Source organism: Styela clava, chromosome 13, assembly GCF_964204865.1.
Source record: "Styela clava chromosome 13, kaStyClav1.hap1.2, whole genome shotgun sequence".
NCBI classification, from domain to species: Eukaryota; Metazoa; Chordata; class Ascidiacea; order Stolidobranchia; family Styelidae; genus Styela; species Styela clava.
In genome coordinates this window covers 14,218,643-14,236,550 of record NC_135262.1, presented here as the reverse complement: position 1 = coordinate 14,236,550, position 17,908 = coordinate 14,218,643, and the positions used below count along the sequence as shown (strand labels likewise).

General features: G+C 33.4%; 1 protein-coding gene and 1 long non-coding RNA gene across 3 annotated transcripts; one reads left to right on the top strand and one right to left on the bottom strand.

The window, feature by feature from the left end:
• Nucleotides 1-81: 81 nt before the first annotated feature.
• LOC120332387 (P-selectin-like) lies at nt 82-14,570 on the bottom strand. 2 transcript variants are annotated; one of them, XM_078118986.1, is made up of 21 exons: nt 14,492-14,570; nt 11,835-11,919; nt 11,171-11,274; nt 10,843-10,930; nt 10,394-10,491; nt 9,902-9,989; nt 9,453-9,550; nt 8,699-8,777; nt 8,393-8,490; nt 7,915-7,996; nt 6,257-6,357; nt 5,885-5,966; nt 5,352-5,443; nt 4,440-4,527; nt 4,224-4,318; nt 3,887-3,965; nt 3,140-3,234; nt 2,374-2,529; nt 1,600-1,803; nt 993-1,163; nt 82-478 (listed from the first exon to the last, which is right to left on the bottom strand). In XM_078118986.1, the coding sequence occupies exons 1-21, from the start codon at nt 14,553-14,555 to the stop codon at nt 303-305; spliced, it is 2,223 nt and encodes a 740-aa protein (XP_077975112.1). In that variant the 5' UTR covers nt 14,556-14,570; the 3' UTR covers nt 82-302. The 2 variants fall into 2 exon arrangements, with proteins under 2 accessions (XP_077975112.1, XP_077975114.1); XM_078118988.1 differs by lacking the exons at nt 10,394-10,491; nt 10,843-10,930.
• Nucleotides 6,945-11,160, top strand: LOC120332391 (uncharacterized). The gene is made up of 3 exons (XR_013479850.1): nt 6,945-7,070; nt 9,938-10,062; nt 10,879-11,160. It is a non-coding gene; the product is annotated as an uncharacterized LOC120332391 (long non-coding RNA).
• Nucleotides 14,571-17,908: the final 3,338 nt, after the last annotated feature.

The following is a 17,908-nucleotide window of genomic DNA, read 5'->3' as shown; positions in this document are numbered from 1 at the left end:
ATTTGCTTTGCGCTATTTAAAATCTTTGTTGGAAATATTCTTAATTCTAGATCGCTCGGAGTTCAATATATCACCCAGTAATAAGTTGCCAAATGTTCATATATTGTAAACTTTGTGCAATAAAAATATACAATTTATTGAATATATCACTTATTAATGAATAAGTTGAATAATCCAATAGTAAATTTTTGTTTCAGAGCGAATTTGTTTTCAAAGAAAAACTGGTTCACGTGAGGTGGTATTGAGACCAAGTCACCGAAAACAGAAAACAGATGCAGAACAGAAACGACTGTAAAACCACATTACCCATTATATTGATTGCAATCAACAATGGGCCGATTGGTCTTTTGGTCGTAGAATTCAGGAGGACATCCAGGGCACCGGACTCGACAATGAGCTGTGGGATACTTTGGACAAGAAGCAACAAGGCATCCTCTGCTACAAAGACCAACCGCGTTTATTCCAGGCTGACAAGTTGCTAAATATAAAATATAATACAGTTATAAAACCAGATTCGAAAAAATATATTATAAATAGAAATGAACAAATTGCACAATGGCACAAAAATATTGAAATCTTTTCAATCATTTGAGCATTATTTCAAGAACGAAACGTTACCAAATGCATTCATCTTTTAACACTCTATTGTGGTTTAATTTAATAATGTTGCATGGGTACGCAAAGTCAACTTAAACATTTGCCGAATTAGGAGACAATACAATAATAGTTTTATCCTAAAGTTGACGTTGAGTTGGTTATATTATAAGAGTAAAATTATATTAATTATTAAAAATTTTATGTAAAGGTTTCTGATTACCGCTGAATACATCTGTAATTTTATGCAAAAAAATACAATTGTAACAACTGCGTGGGCGGAAAAGCATACTTCGTCATTTGAAGTCAAGTCAAAACAGGTAAGTTATATATAATGGAGGATATTTGTATATACTGGTTCCAATAACTTTAAGTTGAGACGAAGACAAAATAAATACCTTCCTCTCTGCACTGTACTCTTCGTCCAAATCGATCGAAAAACTGTAAATAGCATGTTGGTCCGCAACCGTACACACGACACTGAGCTTGTGGGAAGTTTGCACATCCAACTCCGTTACACATATATCCAGCACAATTTGGGTTTGGTGGAGTGTGAGGTGGACAACCACCTGAGCAGTTACAATATGACAAAGTAAGCTAAAGTAGTTACAGAATTGCACTGAACACAAATATATTTTACAGACATAAAACATTTCCCACGGCTTCATAGACTGGACTGACAGAGAAAAAGATAATCTATTTTATTATTATTTTTTTTATATAATGATAAATTATCTGTAGTAGAATTGGTTGGAATGAGCGAACCGGGAACTTGTATATTTGATGATAAGATATAAACAAGATAATTTATTTTAAAGAATTTATTCTGAGCCATGGTATAAGAAAATGACAACACACAGGACCAAATTTCAGCTATAATTGATGTCACGTTTGTGGGAGTGTCGTCACAAATGCAATCATGCAAAGCTAACGTACATAAATCCATTAGAAATAACTCTTTATACAAATAAAATAAGTTAGAAAAACATAAAACCAGTCACTTACAATGAATACTTTCTTTCTTATTATAGGGGTTATAGTAATGTGCTGTACATCCATTGCAGCCTGTTCCACAAAACGCATTGAGATATCTTGGACAAGTTGAATAATAACATGCATTAAAATTTCTACCACATCTTGGGCATACTGGTCCGGGGCGCTTCATGGAGGTAGCCAGCAATAGACCAAGCAATGTCTTTTTATCTAAATCTGAAAATTTGTAAAAAAGAAATATGTTATAATTCAGTTAGAATTTATATTATTATATCTATTTATTTTCATAAACCTAGTTTCGCTTGGCTCGATAAACTAGGGCTAACACAAAATAAACGTTAATAAATAAAGTTTGCGGTGTATACATATGAGATCACCTCATATATGAGGTATTTCAGAGACCTTTTAATTTGCGTTGTTTTATCTGAAAGCTTGCTACCTTTGGCTCTTAAATCAAAGTTTAGCTGCTATGCTTCATCATAAGCATAATAATAATATTAATAAGTGGCAAGAGAGTTGGAAGACATAGGATTTTCAGTAAATATCTATACCATTGGTGAAATATATTTGCTCTTTAGAGTCTCAGATGCAATATTGGATACATACATAAATTTAATTTAAGTCTCAAAAACTGCATCAATTCAAAAAATTAATTAGGCATTTATTTAAAAAAACAAATTGAGCACAAACAAATCAGATTAACGTTTCTGTGTTGCGAGCCATTTTCAATTGCATTTTATAGTAAAGAACACAAAAAAATAAATACCGAATTGACGTTTTACTTACTGAGTAAGGGCTTTTTGGAAGAAACCTTAATTTTTTTGCATGTAAGTCCACACGAACTTTGACAACAAACCTCGGATTCATCACAGTCAAGATTGTTGTTACAATTATCAGCACAAGCTAGAGGATCGAGTGCATCTTCACATTTGGGATCAAACACTGCAAAACCACACATTAAGTAGGCTAATTACTGTGGTATATTTTTACAGCATAATGAAAAAAAAGAACTGTACATGAAGGGTATAGTATCAAATCACGAATGGAATTTCTAAGTGAAATGGAATTTCGAAGTGAAATGGGAGGAGTGGTATAGGATATCCGGTAGCAACATCTTCAATGCATTCAGACACAGAGATAAAAGCATTGAAAAATATTTATTTGACAAAAAGGTTACGACATGATTTCTTTTAACAAAGCAAGGTAATTTTCAAAAATGCTTTTGTTTCGACTCTGACCACCACTGACAAGATATGTAACCCGAGCAACTTCAGTGTGGAAGCGCAAAATGCCAATAATTAATACCATATGAGATTATAATTAGAATAAACATCAAATAGTTTGAGTTAACCCACTATGACAAAAACATTATCTTGGACCTTGCTAAACATTATTCCAATGAAGGTTGTAAGGATACCTACGTCTTACTTCCTGATCTTAAGATGACCGACTCCGAAAAGCATATTTCTTTAATTCATGCACAAATGAAATAAAATTGCCCTGTATGCTGGAACCCCGGGCCAAGTTATTAGTAAATTAGCATAGTACTTACTCTTGCATTCTGGTACTGGATTAGACCATTCTCCGCTGGCTAAACAGGTTATCTCTTCAGCTCCATAGAGTGTGAGTGGAAAACTGCACGTGAACCTTTTCAAAAACAATACACATTTGGTTGTAGTCGTGGATTGCTTTTACAGTGCTTATTAGTAATTACATAACGTGGGTTGGTAGGCTTTGAAAACTATTTGTATTTGATCACTCACCTTTATCCAAAATGCAATTTGAATTGGAAATACAAAATACAAATATTGGGTTTCGTGATAGAAACATAAAACATCTATATTATCAGAATCAACACCAGCTGTTAACTAAATTCAATTTAAATAATAGATTATATTAATCAATTTGAAAAAGAAATTTGTTTTACAATCGATGTGTAATAGAGAATAGATTACAAAATTGTTTTTTGTAATACCATTCTTAAAAAATAATATGATTAAATGATTGTATTTTAAAAATTGTTCCACATATATAAATATGCATTCACACAGGTTTCTAATTTCTCAAATAGTTGGTTCTGTATTTATGTAGTCATCCATACATGCAAAAATCTGTAAACATTGTGACGAATTCTGTATAATTGTTAATCAATTTTGAATTAAGAAATGAAATCAAGCTTGTCTCAATGAAATGCAAGCCTAACAAAGTCGTGATATTTGCCTAATATCTTGAAAATTTGAAAGGTGTCGAAAGCAATAATCCACAAAAACGACGAGACAATGCGTTAATTTATACTTACATGCACGTGCTGCTATATTCGTTTTTTTCTGTGCACTTAACAGTTCCATCATCAAAAGACAGGGATGAACAAAAAACGTCTAAAACCAATCTCGATTACTATAATAATTTGCTTTGTTATCTTTTATCTATACATAATTTTCTTTGTTGTTCATTACACAAATTGGTTTTATGATTCTATGGAGAGCTCATATGTATTTTGATTCAATCACTTCTATGATTGTCGGATTGATGATATATCGTAATTGTTCAGACATAAGCATAGTAAGGAGTAAGGGGTTACGAAGCTTTTATAAACTTATTTGACACTAATAAATAAAGAACATGTATATAAATACCCTTGCATGTCGGTACAATACCATCCCATTCTTCACTTTCCTGGCATTTCAAAACCGCCTTTCCCGTCAAATCGTATCCATCGTCACAAGTAAAACTTGAACAAATAAAATCAAGAAAATATTAAAAATAGAAATAATTATTTTTGGATACAGAGCAAAACTATAGCCTATTTTGTTAGGTAGTTTAACTAAAATAATAATGTTTCTGTTACTTACCTACAAGTACTATCATAACCAAGATCAGGGGGGTCACAATAAATTGTTCCAGGTTGATTGCTAAAATCGAGAGCGCCGCACTTGATTTCTGATAAAGTAAAGAAATTTCAAGTATATATTGAGGTGTTTCACACGGAATATCTTTTGTAGGTGTTGTGATTCGGTACTATAGGCCTAACGCACTCGCTAACGCTGGCGATATCTTATATCGGGATCATTACGCGGAAAACGAGAGAAATAGCTTGCTTGATTTCGAGTTGTTCGTCTGCGCATTTTGTACGATGATTCGTATACTTTGACGAACCTTATTTCGTCACTGTGACGTTGAGGTGATTTAATTTTTGGATGACGTAATCAGGTGGAGGTTAGAAATGACATATGCGAAAATGGTTATGCCACGCCAACTAGAACTACTTCACGGCGTTTAGTGAACTAGCCCCGTATATTATAATGCCAGATGTCCGCAAAATTGTAAATTTGCACAATCGAATTGAATCCACACAGATATATTAAAATATACAATTGAACCTCATTAATACAGTTGTACGGTCGAAATCCAAAAACATTAATCCACACAAAACTTGAAAAATCTTATATTTTAACTCCCGGACGTAAACCCGGAAACACGTAGCAAATTGCTCGATACAATAAACGTATTGCCCAGGCTTTTCGCTTGTCGCGATAGTCTTTACCAAGGAAATTGGTGCTGAATATTGAACTTAAATACTATTAATACAAATGGGTTAAATAACATTATAGTGCATAGTTATATCCACATTCGCTACACTACAGAATTTGTTATAACAGCAATGCACTTAGGTAACTGGATATCAACTCACTAATACCTAATATAGAGTTTTTGATTTTAGAAAATTGCAATGCAAGATTACTTAAATTAAGAACCAGGCTTACTAGAGCATTCCAGGGGAGGTTGGCTCCATTCTCCATCGAACATACATTCCGAAGTAGATTGCTTTGGTTTGTAACCCACGTCACACACGACACTGAGTACAAAAAAGTATTATTTTATGTTTGCAGAAATACAATCTAATTATTTCATCCAAAATGTTAGTTCTAGTACGCAGTGAGATGTCTGATACTCAAACAATTTTTAGAAATATCGACATAGTTACAATTATGAAATTTAGTATAAATATACCAATTCCGGCGCTCCGGAAGTATTCGTACCAAGATGACGCACAATCTGCATAACCCTACCACGGTACACATACTATGTTAAGGTCGTGCGCCATCTTGGTACGAATACTTCGGGAGCACCCCAATTCCATTACCAACGAAATTATTTTATCAATAGTAATACTATAGGCATTTAAAGTGCATTGCTTTACAAAATTATAAGACCCACCGTAAGCTTTCAGTAATCAACAAAAAGATAAATAGAAATAAAATACGAAGAAGGAGTAACATAATAAATTTAAAGCAACCTGCAAACTTTTTCGTATGTTGTACCATCATCGCAGGATGCGCTGCCACCTTCTACTTCTTCGTATGGACCACAGTCGACAGCTAAAAACAATGAAACGGTATCTATGTATTCTATTATAATTGATGTTGTGTAACACAGGATAGTTGGATATTGCAGTTTTGTCGACGGTACTACTTGCAACGGCGAATTCGTTGAATACTTTTCTTGCCTAATCTCTCATAAACAAAGAATATTCTTCATAGCAAAATCACGAATCAAAGTAAAATGATGTGTTGATGTGCGCGGCAATATGTGAGTTACCCTTTCCAGACTTGTTAACCCAAGCACCTACAATTACTATTTACGGCATATGTTAAAATTCTCTACTTACGGTCACACGAAGATGGCATACTGCCGGACCATTCTTTGTCCAATTCACATGTCATTGTCAGCCCAGGTACGTCAGGTTTGTAACCCACAGGGCACTCGAAACTAGTGAAAGAATAAAAAAATTTATAAGGAAAATATCTCCACCAGTAAGTACTATACTGTAGTTACTAACAAAGCATGTTCGTTTATTCCGTGTAAATTGAAAGCTCGTATCGTGATATAGACTGGAACAGGGTGGTTCAAACCCAGGCCCGCATCACATTTGCTGGTATAGGTAACAATTGGTGATAACCAAAAAATCTTCTGACACATTGTCGCGCCATTAACGTCGTTTAATTTACTTGTGACATGAAAAGAGGAGCCAGTCAGTCAGTTGAATGACTTTAAACTTGCACAAATAAATTTCTATCTTCTGCCTCGGGAAAATGAGGTAACAATATTCCAATAGCATACATAGAAAACTAAATATCAGCCTTCTAGCCTACTCCCTGTCGCATTGTGTCTCGAGTTAGATTGTTAACACTGCAGTTAGTTATTTTAAACGGCCAACATAGTTGTTGATTTTAAATTATGGATTAATGATTAGTTCGAACATTTGACTGATTACTTTTGGTGTGTTTACGTATGGTTCACTGCATAGCGATTATTTGCCGATTACTCAATTACTTCTTATGTTTAACTGTCTAGTACTTCAGTCTGTGTTTAGATCTGTTCACAAAAACTTGTTATTGGTGCTATTGTCATTGGGTATGAATAATCTGTTTCTTAAGTTTCTTACATTGAGGTTATCAGTTCTGACAAAGTCGCATTCAAATGTAAGTGAATTGGTATATTCTTGCTCTGAATTATGCCTGGTTGCGTGTGCTTATTTTAATAGTCATCTTTATTGTTTGTCAGGCCAGTTTGTCTTACTGATATCTGGATTAAATCAATTTGGGAGAAATCTATTCGTTTCATTTCGGGATATTAGTTAAAGAGACATAGTGGGCAAGGGTGATTGGTCAATGGGCAGAAATCCAAGTTAATGATAAATAATAATCAAATGTCTTGGGACTAATGTGGCCCGCGAACAACACAGAATTAATATTGTGGCCCCTGTCGTAGACAATTTTGGAACACCCTGGCTAGGATAGGAAAATTCCTTCACTAAAAATGTATTCATTATTCTGAACTGTAACACGTTGATGTATATGTCAATTTCAAAGTTTGGTTGAGATTCTTACTTAAGTGTTTAACATTATTATTTACCTTGGGAAGTTAATCAGACTATTATAAAAATAGTGGCAACCAATAACCGTATTTCGGCGCTCCAGAAGTATGTGTACCAAAATGGAGGTAACTAATTTTGTTCGCCTACTTCACATCAAGTTGTGTAACGGAAACCTATGGATATGGGGTATATTCATTTGACTAACACGAACAGTCCCCGTACTCGTAATATAACTAAAATAAGGAAAATCGGAATAAACTTATGCCCTAACCCAAACCTGGTACATATACTACGAGAGTACTCGTATTTCTATCCAAAATATAGAGATGAAAATGATAGATGATAAATTTTAAGATCAATTTGAACCGCAGCTTTACTGGTAGAAAAATCAGCATTAAGAAATTTTATCTTTTAATACTGGCCAAAGCTAGTAACATTAAATATGTCACCTGCACGTTGTCTCGTAATCATAGTTGTTTGGTTCACAAACAACGCTTCCACCAGGAAACGTCAGTGACTGACACATCCTGGCTGTAAATGAGAATTCACAATAGATTAACGTCAACGAAATTTAGATTTATATGTAGATTAAACCATACATCGGAATGAGCGATCGGAATAAATATTATACTTAATGTTAACCAGCGCATTACTTTTTATTTGTGCAATGGAAATTTTTTCGTTCATAAAATTTTTCATATACGTTACACAAATAAGTGCGGTTCATCTCATATACACAAAACTGATGTCCTCGTTAGTTTTATTGGCGGTAATGTAGCATCATTAAAGCAAAGCAATATGCCAACACGCAAATTGAATACGGTAATGTAGCATCATTAAAGCAAAGCAATATGCCAACACACAAATTGAATACGGTAATGTAGCATCATTAAAGCAAAGCAATATGCCAACACGCAAATTGAATACCTTCACACGTAGGTACAGATGCAGACCATTGCCCATCTTCTTGGCAAATAATAATACGTTCGCCTGACACTATTTCTTCTCCTTCAGGGCATTTGAAACTAAAGAATAGTTGATTATCATATATATATAAATATACTGAAATGATATTTGGATCTGGATTACAGTTTGTGCAGAAACAAATGTGAAGTTGGGTCAATGTATCAAAATATGTGCATTTCTCATATTCTTTTAAATAACGGTTGGTTCAAAGCAAAGTTCAAAACTATCACATGGGAGTGCAAATAAACACTATAATAAATAACTCACGTGCATGCATGAGGATGAGGGACTGGGGGGCCCGCCGTACAAGTTATTTCGCCTGCAAAGGTCAAATCCTCGCATAGGGCTGAAAATGAAGAGTTTTTTTAGTTGCTTTTCTGGAAATTCAACCAAAATGATATAAGAAATAAAATAGAGTAGTAAATAAACATTTTCAACAAAGTATTGTATACTTCACATCGTGTATGCATGGATATTTACTCAAACACACAAAATTAGAAGTGTGATACGATTTTTCCGAGTGTTGTTTACCCTTTTGTTTTTCTGTTTGTTTTTGTGATTTGATTATTGCTGGATAATAATGATTTCCGCCGAACGTGAAGGTAGGGAAGCATCGTCTGCCACTGTGGCAGAATCGTTTTTTTTTTGTCTGGGAAGGTTCTGTTCGAGTTATTATTGTCCACTTTGAGTTGTATTTCTGATATTTGACAATTAAAGCCGCAGTCGAACCTCGGAACCTCTAATTTTAGCGTAGTGGATGCTTTTAAAAGATAGAAGGAAAAAGCTGCGTCAGAAGCAGCAGCAATTTAATTGCAGTTTTCTTTCAAACAATTCGTATTTGGTAATGGAACTTTGAGATACTGAAACAAGGAAATGGTTTCAAAACCTCATTAGATTTATCTACAATAGACAAGGGCAACTTTTATTCTTCAATATCAGGATTAAAAAAAACAAATGGTAGAACCGAATACGATGTCTGATCATTTGAACATTTTCCCAACGTCTAAAGCAAAATCTTTACGTTCACAAGCTGTTGGTAGTACACTGTCCCATTTCTTATCTTGCTGACAAGTTACAGCTGTATCACCGTTTGCTTGATATCCTGCAGAGCACGTCGTTCTGTATAAAATTAAACGTTAGCTCTGATAAAAATTACAATTGGATATATATATCAAAATATAATAAATTTTCGAGCAAAACGAATAATTCGAATTTTTTTACCTCAAAATTAAAGTATTTCGAATGAACACGAATTAATTTAGTTCTCATAATATAGGCCGTTAATTTGCAGGTAGATTTCTGTTTGAAAAGTATTCGGATCTTACCCAATTGAGCAAAAAAATTTATAAGCAAATTGCAGATTGAAAAAAAAATGTAATGACTTCATGACAGAATAATAATTGATTGATAAAAAAGATTGTCGTTCAAATTATTTTGTGGAATATTTTTCTGATTATTAATAAAACTCACGTGCAAATGCTATTGTATTTGTTTTCATTGTCACAGGATCGTGTTCCGAATTCATCATCAAAATTCGGAAATGGAGTACACTCAATTGCTAAAACATATAAACCATGGAGTTAAAAGCTGAAATGTCAACATACATGATTTACTAACAAATCTTCACAAAAGTCAGTATTACCACATCATGTTTCGTACAGAGTGTAGAGAAACATTCAACTTTAAATCGTTCTCTGTTCGTGTTAGTTATATTTCACTTCAACTTATTATATAAGTTTATAGCAATTTAATTGCAGTTTTCTTTCAAACAATTCGTATTTGGGAATGGAACTTTGAGATACTGGAAACAAGGAAATGGTTTCGAATCCTCATTAGATTTATCTACAATAAACAAGGGCAACTTTTATTTCCCATTATCCAGTTTAAAAAAACAAATGATAGAACCGAATGCGATGTCTGATCATTTGAATATTTTCCCAACGTCTAAAGCAAAATCTTTACGTTTACAAGCTGTTGGTAGTATACCGTCCCATTTCTTATCTTGCTGACAAGTTACAGTTGTATCACCGTTTGCTTGATATCCTGCAGAGCACGTCGTTCTGTATAAAATTAAACGTTTGCTCTGATAAAAATTACAATTGGATATATATATCAAAATATAATAAATTTTCAAGCAAAACGAATAATTCGAATTTTTTTACCTCAAAATTAAAGTATTTCGAATGAACACGAATTAATTTAGTTCTCATAATATAGGCCGTTAATTTGCAGGTAGATTTCTGTTTGAAAAGTATTCGGATCTTACCCAATTGAGCAAAAAAATTTATAAGCAAATTGCAGATTGAAAAGAAAATGTAATGACTTCATGACAGAATAATAATTGATTGATAAAAAAGATTGTCATTCAAATTATTTTGTGGAATATTTTTCTGATTATTAATAAAACTCACGTGCAAATGCTAGTGTATTTGTTTTCATTGTCACAGGATCGTGTTCCGAATTCATCATCAAAACTTGGAAATGGAGTACACTCAATTGCTAAAAGATATAAACCATGGAGTTAAAAGCTGAAATGTCAACTCAACATACATGATTTACTAACAAATCTTCACAAAAGTCAGTATTACCACATCATGTTTGGTACAGAGTGTATTGAAACATTCAACTTTAAATCGTTCTATGTTTGTGTTAGTTATACTTTAATTCAACTCATTATATAAGTTCATTTCATTTTTATAAATGTGATTAATTTACACTTATTGTAGTAAAACTACATACGGTTGCATCCAGGGGGCTTTCCGTCCCAATATGCGGAGTAGTATGGGCCGATACACTCGATGCTTGTTAGTCCATCGAGCAAATAACCGCCTGAACAGGTGTATCTATAAAACGACAACACATACATTTTCGTAGTCTCTATATAATACTGAGTTTACCAATCTAAATAGTTGTTCATGGTGAAAAATACCTTCAAATATCACAGAACATCATTTTAAGACAAAGAGTATTTGTGGAGTTGGTTAGTTGGTTATTGCTGTTATTGGGTTAATAATGAAGATGTGGGTATGCATCTGCAATACCCTATTTATTATCTCTTTTTACCAGATTTCGGAGCCTGTTTGTCTGACATGTAAATTGATATGAATTTTGCAATATGTATAATAAAAATTTAAATGTTTGTATGGACGGTACATTTACAGTTTCATTCTGGAATCCTATATTGGAGTAAAAAATTAAAAAACGGATAAAGTAGTTTTCAAAAATAAAAATTCATCTAACGTGAAAATAATGAAAGCAGAAAAATCAACAATAAATGCTCTCAAAAGTAGACATGAGACAGACCAAAATGGTTTAGTAAAATGAGATCAGAAATTGCTGGTGAACAATGCCTGCAACAACATTGCGCGTCTAACCATACTTCATCGAACTAAAATATACTCACGAGCAGACACTCCCGTGAAAGTAAGATTTGGTACAATCTTCAATGAGTCCCGGTTTTGAATATCCAGTTGGTGAACAATGATGTCCTGGATAAATTGATAAATTTGCAAGTAAATTGAATATTAATATTTCATAATTTTTTTCGACTTTCTGTGACATCTGGTCAATTTTAAATATTAAAAAGTATAATGCATATGGCTTCTAGGGCAAAAGCAGCAGACAGATCAAGTGTAAAATAGTGGGTGCAGGCCTTGATCGAAGAAAACGAATCGAATACAGTATGGTTAAATGATAAATAGGAAACCACTAAATCTCAGCTGTTGCTAAATGTTAGATTATTGAACAAAAAATGTAGACCTATAGATCCTTTTATAAAATTGTTAGTGTGGTTTATCATGTCTTTGTTAGTTTTTAAACTGATAATGATAAAATCATTTTTATGTCAAACTGTCAGTTTGAAGTACTCAAATTGAACGTGTTTTGATTTATATGACAGATGCGTAACTCAAGTGTCGAGTATATTTCAGGACTACCAGTCACAATTATCCACCTAAATATGGATAACAAAATCATTATTTTCAATACCGCTCACCTTGGGGTATCGCGCTGAGATATTTAGATGTACTTTTCGAATATTATAGAAAAATAAATTATAATATGATTTGAAGATCGGATTTTGTATAATATGTCATCAATGTTTTAGTAATTTTGCTCAAACCCTAATATACTACCAGCTATAAATGAGAAAAAAAGAAGCGAATATATATGCCAGTTTTTATAAAAAGATTTTTCTTACAAATTTTTATAAATTCCACAAATACAGTTGTGAATTCTCGGTAACGATTTTAGCTATATTAATGGTTGTGGTAATGTTTTGTTGGAAAATCACATGAAAAAACGTAAAAATCAATCAGATGTAATCAGTTATTAACCCTCTACTATGGTAGTTTACTTTAGACACAACATCTCTCAAGATCGAGTTTTTTTTTCAAATTTTGGGGCATTAGGTCGCATAAGTAGACTATTATTGGAGAATTACTTTTTAAAGTTATATACCCAAATAGAACACTAGCACACGTTTTAAACAATCCATGAGTGAAGATTTAGGGACTAAAAAATTTGAAATGACTTATGCAAAATGACCTCAGGAAAGAAAGCGCCCGAGAGGAGTTTTACAATTAGAAACTGCTAATACGTGTTTTATGGTGGAAATGTTTGAGTTTAACTCGAGGCCATATCACCATCAGGTTATAAAGAATAAAGGTCAAAATTAGTTCAAGGCAATTTCCACTCATTTAGTGACGCAATACAATCAAATATTCACCATTCAAATACCCGATTTTATTTATTTCTAATATTTTCTTGAGGCAAGGTTTTTGTGTATATCTAACTTTTCGAAATGATACTACTACTTTAAAACTACACAATTCAAAAGTACTGCTGCATACTAAAAACAAATTAATTTCTGTAACGTTTTGTCTGACTAAAATTAGACTTCCTCAGACAAGCAGTTTACAACAATGACAAGAAAAGAATAATCATGCGGTTTAATTTGATTTAAACATTATGCATGATATGCATACAAATCCACTAGTGCAAAGGCATTGAGAAATAAATGGAAGTTATAGTCGCGCGCAACCTCTACTACTACTTTAAAAAACTGCAGTTTGAATCGGGTCAATTGAATTTTTTTTGCAAAAGCAGCCTACAACCCCATCGCTCAATGTCCGGACCAGACAAGGCTAAAAAATCAGTCAAATTAGTACTCATATCTCATTTAGTAACTTTCGCTTTATTTTACCTCAGTCTCAAAAATACTGTAATGAACATTAAACTAGGGGATTATACATTTTGTCATTCATCTGCAACATAATCTTATAACATGTAAACAAGTTGTAACTTGTCCACTGGAGCAATATAAATTAACTAGTGGAATATTAGACATTTATTTAGCATGAGCTGCTTCTACCATTTAACCCGCTGACCATTGGCTCTAATATATTACGCGATACCACACAAAAACACTGTCGTACACAGCTATAAAAATCCAGCACCACTCGGCATTTTAGCGCTATATGAATCATTTTCGAGCATTTCACGGGGAAGATGTTTTTCACGTGTGATTGGTGATAAATCAACCTTTTATATCAGGAAAAAGATTTTTTGCGCAAGGTGTCATATCACGTTATCCAGTTCTCCGAAAATAGCATATTCAAAACAAAACCAATAAAACTTGCCTTAAAACAATAGTTTTTGAACCTATTTGTGACGACCACTAAAATGCGCAAGAACTAAAGAAACCGAAGAGAATTATGATGGTGCACACCGTAATGGTAAATGCATGTATGGACGAGCAAAATCCGTCTAAATGCGGGCTTGTTCATCTATAGATGCCCAGGTAATTATCTATACCGAGAGGAGCTAATGGCTGTTAATCAATACCAGGTAATACAAGAATTACCCAAATAGCATTGCAATCAAGCAATTCATTGCTTCTAAAATCAATATCGAAATAAAAAAACAAATTTGTGTAGTAGCATATTCCAATCCATATATTATTAAATTTTTTAGAACGTATTTATTTTTTTTAAATGGATGAGATCATTTACGTATTTAAAAAAAAATGCATTGCCAAAATTGAACTAACTAAATACCAACCTTCTGTTAGATGCAAAACTAAAGCAATCAAAACGTAGGACACTTCCCAGAACTTCTTCTCCATGATATTAGGCTATATCATGCTCGTTATCAACTGAGACGTCGTTTATAAACTCCATTATAATGCCAAAAAAATTTCTTCCATGTGCAATTTTGCTTCAGGCAAATCCAAAAATACGTTGATTTCATTAGAATTTCTCATGGGAAACGTGAAAAATATAGGTAATTTTTGTACATGGAAGACATGGAAGAATTTTTTTTGTCATTAGAACATATATATCACTCATTTGGTTTTCTGTAGAAGCGCACTTCCGGCGGTCAGGACATGTCAATAGCAAAAATAGTGTTTAATGCGGCACAGCACATATAAAAGAAGTCTTACAGAAACTTTTACACTCAGTAAAGTGCACGGCATTTGTAGCCATTTCCAAACATGGCGTAATCGGTCTGTATTGATTTGAAGGCAAAAATGAAAAGCCCGAAGCCCCGAACAGTGAATATGGAACGCTGCGCGATGGTTCTGTGGAAGTTCTGGACAACACTTGGACGAAGGATTTATCAAAATGACCAGTTATTTCAAAAAGATGGTTCATATGATGTTGTATGTTATATAAAAAAAATACGGTGCACTTTGCGGTATTGAGTGGTATTATAACGATATTTACAGACGTTCTCAATTTTCATTCTTTAGAATAATGTAACAGTTTTGAATCAAAATTTAATTGATTAAAGGTAATTAAATCTCCCATAGGCTGCCCTTTTTTCATTCTAGTGGCATGATTTGAAAATATATTCATGTCATAAAAATATGTTATTAAAATCTATATTTAAAATTAAATTGAATTTTTTTAATGTGAAAAGTATTTAAATTTAATTATAACTGGCGAATAATAATATACAATGTTTCGAAACTTAAATAAGTGCTTTGAAATCACATACTGCTGTTTTTCGTATGTCTAATTTGTAAGAAATTTTATAGTCGTAGGCGCTGACAAGGTACATACATTACTTACACGGATCGTAGAAACTTGACAATGTAACACTATCAGACAAACCACATCCTTTAAATTCGTTTGTAATAGTATATGGCACAGGAAGTGTATACTATTATAATAGCAGTAGTGCATCCTGGCTCGAATTAATTAGATTTAAACGGGATTAATTAGAAACTTCGCCTACTATACCCGATAAACAACGATATTGTACAATTGTCATCTCAGTGTTTTTGTTTTAATTCCAACTATCAATTTTGCTTCGTAGAACCGCGGTATTGATGTTTCAAAAGTGTGTTAAACCCCTAATTAAACGTAACAAGTGCCTTAACAATCATTTTGTTCCAGTATAAGAGTCCGATGGTGCCTGTTCAATGATACTAACTTGTTACAGGTATTTTGCTGTCACTAATGAAAAAATGCGAGTGAGTCAAATGATAAATAATGAAATGAAATAAAATGAAAAGCCATGAAATTGTAGGACTTATCGTCGTAACTACCCATACTGGTACTTGCTGGCACTTATACATTCCAGTCATTTCGACGATAAACATTATAGCGTTGGTATAATTCCCCAGACAATTAACGGCAGTGTGCAAAAGAAAACGTAAGTTTACAGTAAACACTTCCGCACTATCGTCGTAACTACCATGCTGGTACTTAGTGGCACTTATATACACCGTTCATTCTGAAGATAAACATTATAGCGTGGGAATAGCTCCGCCAGGCAGTCGTCCCATATGCGTGAACGTCAACTTTGAATTGGCGACAAATGTTCACATAAACAGCCAACAATTTTAGCAGAGATTCACTTATGTGATAAAAAAAAAAAACTATTTACGACCACATCCGCATTTCGTCATACATTTCAACAAATCTTTTTTTTTCAAATTTTTGACCACAGCAAAAATCCACATTTCCAAAGACATGATGATGCAAATACCCACATTACTTTGATGACTCGGAACCTTCATTGGATAATATTTGACAGTGCATATCAACATCTGTTTCAAAATGCTCTGAGGAAACAACTGTTAAAAAATTGGTTGGTATTAATGTTTCCAACGCAATAGCCCAGTACTGATGGTGAACTTCTTCATATTTACGCTTATTCTTCTGTTAAACAGTCTTTTTTTCTTTGGACAAACGAGCGTTTTCAATTTTTCAAATCTGATTATATAAGTTTGTGTTAAATGAACGGGGTGGGTTGCACTGCAAAACTTGGATATCAAGAATTGGTTATATATTGAGCAACGGGAAACAACTATTTAAACCAGTAATTCCTAACCTTTATATCCCCGTGGATCGGTAACATCAAATAAAATGACCGGCGATTTGATATAAAATTAAGTGGAACATAAAATAATAAACATATGGTTCAGTATAACGCACTGTAATGTTTTTAACCCCAAAATACATTTAAAGCAACAAATGGTCAATTACACTCAAATATTCACGTAGACGGTGAACAAGAGTGCAAAATTATGAAATATTTGAATGCGTTCGATGATGACGTTTTATAAGAGCGATTCAATTAAGCGTAAGGTTTTGAATACATTTTATATGATTATGTTTACTTTATCTATCATCTGATAGAAGCTGGTAAGGAATGGAGAAAACTTTAGTGTTCAATGGCTAAGCATGATACGTCTGGAACGGGGCTATTAAAATTTATTCGGACGACCCAGCATATAGTAATTGCAAAAGTAAATTAATCTTTTGTACAAAGCAAAAAGTCACTAATGCAAAAAAGTGAGATCTGAAAAAAACAGCCCTGCCACGTTTTTAAATAACAAATTAGTAATTATGAAAATTTGAATATTCAGCGTATATTTGCCAAGAATAGCAATAGTACCAGCACATGCATATCGGGGTCTTATATGAACAATGTTTGAAAACAACTACTCGAATTAATTTTGTCTTATCTCATTCCATCTCCCTTCTTCTAAGCGGCGATTCGCCGACTTATATATTCGACAGCACAGATGGGCCGCCAAAACGTGTCACATCGTTAACACTCATTACTTATCGATTTTAATCGGTAAGTATGTTGATAGGTATATATATGTCTGTCTGTATGTATGTTTGTCTGTTAGTTGCACGCGATATCTCACGAAAGCAATATTGAAGCTGCTCCAGATTTTGCATGTGCATTCATCTTATCTCGGACCAGAAGCCTATTTATTTTGGGCTAATTAAGTCGTATAATTAGCGAGTTATTAACTAATTAGTGATGGAACACAAGGTGTCACTATGGAGTGAGAGCTCTGTTTTGAGGGATCCCCTAACTTTCGATCGATAAGTCTTCGGTCTCTGACCGATATTCTCGTTTTGTTGTCGCCCCATCTGTTTAGTCGATCTAATTAAGGTTGACACTACAGGCTCCACTGTCGCGGCATTCGCACGTTTAAGTGACGTTATATTA

Coding starts and splice junctions, on each gene's coding strand:
- LOC120332387 (XM_078118986.1), bottom strand. CDS start 14,555: ATGGAGAAGAAGTTCTGGGAAGTGTCCTACGTTTTGATTGCTTTAGTT. Junction 9,551..9,901: donor AAATACAATAGCATTTGCAC/GTGAGTTTTATT, acceptor AATTTTATACAG/AACGACGTGCTCTGCAGGAT. Junction 3,966..4,223: donor TATTGTACCGACATGCAAGG/GTATTTATATAC, acceptor GATTGGTTTTAG/ACGTTTTTTGTTCATCCCTG.